Source organism: Eleutherodactylus coqui, chromosome 13, assembly GCF_035609145.1.
Source record: "Eleutherodactylus coqui strain aEleCoq1 chromosome 13, aEleCoq1.hap1, whole genome shotgun sequence".
NCBI classification, from domain to species: domain Eukaryota; kingdom Metazoa; phylum Chordata; class Amphibia; order Anura; family Eleutherodactylidae; genus Eleutherodactylus; species Eleutherodactylus coqui.
In genome coordinates this window covers 60,503,820-60,509,408 of record NC_089849.1, presented here as the reverse complement: position 1 = coordinate 60,509,408, position 5,589 = coordinate 60,503,820, and the positions used below count along the sequence as shown (strand labels likewise).

The 5,589-nt window shown below is 40.2% G+C and overlaps 1 protein-coding gene across 1 annotated transcript; it reads right to left on the bottom strand.

Moving 5' to 3' along the window:
• Positions 1-287: 287 nt before the first annotated feature.
• LOC136587378 (olfactory receptor 8I2-like) lies at positions 288-1,220 on the bottom strand. The gene has a single exon (XM_066585950.1). The coding sequence runs from the start codon at positions 1,218-1,220 to the stop codon at positions 288-290; it is 933 nt and encodes a 310-aa protein (XP_066442047.1).
• Positions 1,221-5,589: the final 4,369 nt, after the last annotated feature.

Here is a 5,589-nt window from a genome sequence, read left to right as displayed (position 1 = left end):
AAACATGGGCACGGTATGGACTGAGGGACGCATCTTCCATCCCTTCACTATGCTACTCAATCTAGCACCCAGGGCTTATGCCCTGCCTGTCCCCCCCCCCCCCCCCCCCCCCCACCAACCTAAGTGACACCCTGGATCTTGCAGCTAATCATACAGGACAAACACTAGACCAAAAAATGATTGTATAATGAAAATATTATAACAGGAAAACAAAGAATTTGATTATCCTACCTGTATTTAATTTAATTTAATTAGCACAACTTTTTACAGAAATAAACATATCGGAGCTAACTAAAAAGTTTCATGATGAGCCAAAAACTTTTTTTAAGTGTTGTCTTTATGTCTTTGTTTCTCAGGCTATATATTATTGGGTTAAATAGAGGAGTAAATACTGTATGCAGTAAGGAAATAATCTTACTAACGAACAATGAACGTTCTTTAGAGGGGATCATGTATTTAGCTATTAGTGTCCCGTAAAATGTCCCCACAACTATAAGATGAGAACTGCAGGTAGAAAAGGTTTTCTGTTTGCCAGTTGTAGATGATATCTTCCCTATGGTGTAGAATATATACACATAGGTAACAATGATAAAACCACAAGGAACAAGAAATACTGGCATAGAATTTAGGAATGCTTCCAATTCTACAGCAGAAGTATCTGAGCAAGAAAGCTGCTGAAGAGGAAAAAGGTCGCAGTAGAAATTGTCAATGATATTGTCTTTGCAAAAAATAAAATTTGATATATGAAAGACTACAGAAAGATTAAAAGTAAAACCCAGCAACCATGGCCATAGTGAAAGAAAAATCTGGCATTTTAAGTCCATGATACTAGAGTATCGTAAAGGGTTGCAGATGGCCAAGTATCGATCATAGGACATCACTGAGAGAAGAAAACATTCTGCAACAATTGTACCACTGTAGAAGTATAATTGGGTGATGCAGTCAATAAAAGTAATCTTTTTCCCTCTGGATAGAACGGTGCCAAGCATGTTGGGAACAATGTTTGTAGACATCATAAGGTCAGAAAAGGAAAGATGGCAAAGGAAGTAATACATGGGGGACTGGAGCTGGAGATTGGTGGAAACTAGGAGAATGATAAGAAGGTTTCCCAAAACTGTAGAAAGAAAGATAATCAAGAAAAGAATGAAGAATGCAATACGGAAGCTGTGAAGGTTTCCGAAACCGAATAGAATGAATTCCATCACTCTTGTTTGGTTCATTGTAAACTTACTGAATTATCAGACTTTTAAAATCTAGAACATAAGATTGATATTCAATGTAAATACAGTTAAGCTATAGTAGATGAGGTAGACTACAAAAAATTGGGAATTGTGAATTCTGTTAGTAGAAAGGATGCTTTACTGGACTGCAGATGTGCAGGCTATTGGTGATACATATAACCCATTGCTATGTTTAGGAAACCTACTTGGGTTTATGTGTAATTAGTAACCTGGGACTTAACCTGTTGCTGTTATTCAACATAGCGTACGATGTGGGCATTAAAGGATGTACATGGTTAACCACTTAATGACACAGGACTAAGGCCTCATGTCCATGGGGAAAATAAGAATTAAAATCCGCAGCATTTTCCCCGCACGCGGATCCGCGCCCCATAGGAATGCATTGACCACCCGCGTATAGATAAATACCCGCGGATGGTAATTAAAAAATTTCTGGAGCATGAAAAAAAATGGACATGCTCCATTTTAGTGCGGATCACGCATGCGGGAGCACACAGAGCACATAGCTCAATTGATCTCCGCATGAAAAATAAAAGACAATTACAGTGCATCCGCACTGCATCTGCAGCCCAAATCCGCGTTACAAATCCGCAGCGGATCTGATTTTCCCCGTGGACATGAGGCCTTACAGTTACATCCTGTAGTTTTATGTACTCCAAAAGGGTACAAATTGAAACTATAGGATCTCTCGCAAAAAAACAAGACCCCACACAACTATGTTAGCGGAAAATAAAAAAGTTATGGCTGTCAGAAGATGGCGGTAGAAAATAATTTTATGTTTTTTCAAAGATATTTAATTTTACTAAAGTGGTATAGCAAGAAAAATAATTATATAAGTTTGGTATCTTTGTAATTGAACCAATCCAGTTATCATGTCATTTTTGCCGCAGTATGTACATCATAAATGCAAGACCCCTACTCCCCTAAAGATGCCAGAATTTAGTTTTATTTTTCTATTTCACTCCATTTAGACTTTTTAAAAGTTTTTTTAGTGCATTATATGGTACATTAAATAATACCATTAAAAAAACACAACTTAGCCCGCAAAAAAAGCCCCCAGACAGCTTTGGTGATAGACATATAAAGGTGTTGTGATTTTTTTGAAAGTGAGTAGGAGAAACCGAAACCAAAAATAAAACAGAAAATAAAATTCTTAAGAGGTTACCAAGTACTGTAAGCTCTGCGGAATAAGTTGATGCTATACAAATAAAGATTATTATTAATATTACTGTATATCCAAGTAGACTGTGATTTTTAAGTAATATATGAAGGGATAACATTCCCTCTGTTACTATTGCAACACCACCAAAAACAAACTGAATTGTGGAAAAGATGGATGTATAGATCCATGTGGTTAATATCAAATCATGACAAGGCAATTGACAGGGGTGTGTAGAGGAGGGATTTGTCCGCCACTAAATAGCAAAAATTATATAAATTTCATAGCAGTATAATTGTGCTGAATAAATTAGAAAAACACCAAAAGATGAATTCAAGTATGCCTGGGATAATATCAAGGCATACTAGATGGACTATACGGTCTTTTTTTGCCTTAGATTTCACCGGAGAACATTTTTTTTCAATTTCTGTTGCATGAGGTTTTAGAACTATTTCTATTTATTTCTGCTTCGTTGATTCCAAATTTGAAATCCGTTTTTTGTGCATGCTCTAGTTTTTATGCAATTTAAAAAAAATTTGTTACAGTTAATGGCACTCATTGGTTATTAAATTGGAGTTAAAGGGCAACGACGCTTATATTGAACATAAGTGCAAGGTAATTAATAGTTTACTAACATCCCTTTTACATAATTGTAGTGTTTTTTAAATGTAAAAAATTATTTGATAAAAACACCTTGTTAGGCCTTAGTCAGACGGGCGATTTTTCGCGCGATTTGCGCATACGCATGCGTCCGGCGATTTTATAAAACCATTGCTTTGCAATGGTATCGGACACATGAGCGCTTTTTATGCGCTCGTCCGATAAATTATAGAACAAAAAATCGCAGATCACACCTATCTGCGATTCCTGTTCTCTTCTGTATATGCGCTCAATGGGGCCGGCGGCAGCAGCGCCGACCCCATTGAGAACATATAGAAGACAAATCATTCTTCTCTTCCACAGCTGTAACAGCTGTGACAGAGAAGAACGATGTTTGCCCATTGAATTCAATGGAGCGGCAATACAGCCGCTCCATTGAAAGCAATGGGCTGCCGGCGTGCGCGGGGTGAATTGTCGGGAAGGGGTTAAATATATAAACCCTTCCCTGCAATTCATTCTAAAATGTGTTAAAATAAAAAAAAATTGTATACTCACCTTTCCGCTGCAGCCGGAGTCCAGCCGCGGCCGCTGTCAGTTCTCCTGAACTGCTTCTTGGCACTATTCAGCCGGCGGGGCTTTAAAATCCCCGCCTGCTGAATGATCTGCCTCTGATTGGTCACAGCCCTGACCAATCAGAGGCTGAAAACACTCACACACCCATTCATGAATTCATGAATGGGTGAGTGACTGCTGCCTCTCAGCGCTGAGCCAATCAGGGGCAGGTCTGACTCACATCCATTCATGAATTCATGAATGGGTGTGAGTGAGGCATGCCTCTGATTGGCGCTGAGCCAATCAGGGGGCAGGTCTGACTCACACCCCCTTCACACCCACTGCAGGACTGCCACGCGGAGCTCCGGCTGCCGGGAGAAGGTGAGTATACAATTTTTTTTTATTTTAACACATTTTAGGATGGATTGCAGGGAAGGGCTTATATATTTAAGCCCTTACCGACAATTCATCCCGGGCTCGCCCGCAGCGCATTGCTTTCAATGGAGACGGCTGTATTGCCGTCTCCATTGAATGCAATGCGCTGGACAGCTCCGGCCCGTTTCTAATGAAACGCGGCTAGGAGCAGATTTTCGGGCGATTTGCGGGCGACTTGCGCGCATCGGTCACGCGATTTGCGGATGCGCATCCGTCATGCGATCCGCAAATCACGTGAAAAATCGCCCGTCTGACTAAGGCCTTATTATGTTTTTTTTTACATTGAATTTTGGCTTCTTCGCGTAGGCATACATGTAAGAATAGTCCTGACACTTTCTATTATATATGTGGCTTCACACATTTCAACATTAAAGGTACAATATTTCATCATTTGTGACACGTTCATATGTTGCCTATTTTCAAGTTCCCCTTGGCAATCAAGACAAGAATTGGGCTCTTCATATTGTGTGTCATAATTGTGAGGAACTGACTGGACAAAAGAAAAATGCAAAGGCATGCCTTTTGGTATTCCCATCGTGTGGCATGAACCCAAGGACCACAGCAGTGACTGTTATTTCTGCCTGACCAATACAAAGGGCATCGTTAAGAAAAAATGTCATATGAGCACGTATCCTGATACTCCTTCAGCAATACGACCTATCCCACACTCTGAGACATTCCTGGTTCCAGTTTTCAACGGTTGTGTCTCTTCTATGGACGAAGAAATTTAACATAGGGATCAAGAGGATTTTCATAAGATGCATGAGGAAATGGTTGTAGAATCCGAAGGATCTTCCTCTGATGCCAAGCAGTCATTGACCCCTCAGCAGTTTAGCCAACCGGAATTGAATGACTTAGTAAGGGATTTGGGCCTATCAAAGAAAGCAGCTGAGTTATTAGCCTCCAGGCTTCAAGAAGAGAATGTACTTCACTGGTCAGCTAAAGTATCCAATTTCAGGAAGCGTGAACACATTTTTGTGGACTTCTTTTCTGAAAACAAACACTTTTTTTACTGTCATAATATCAGCCAGTTAGGTGTTACCACTTACAGTCCAACAGAATGGTGGCTATTTCTTCATAGCTCTAAACAGAATCTGAAATGTGTTCTCATAACTGGATCATTTGTGTGGATCTTAAAATGGTCGCAGTATCAATCTTCAAATTAACTTTCAATTTTGCCTTTCACATACAGCACCCGAAATACGCTGGTAGAAAAGATTGCGGCACGTATTATGTGCTTTAGAAGCGTAGTACACAGAATGGGCTGTATGGGGCTGTAGACAGGCATTTTGATATCTGAAAGGAGAGAGAATACCTGTGGGTGTGGTAGGAAGTAAAAGTATAATTCCTGCCACACTCAGGGGGAAGCTACCAGCAGCAGTATCAGGACTGAGAGCCTGAAATCTGGCGCGGACCAGTCTGGGCCCATCACAAGTTTTGCAGGGTAGGACACCCTCTAGATGTCACCAGGTGGGGGATGTTGATGGAGACCCTATGGGTTGTGAACCCTAAGTCTTTGATGTTTTACTAGGACTTGATGTGATATAAAATAAAATCTGGCAGATGCCAGAATTTCAAGTGATCCAAGTCTATGAAGCCTTT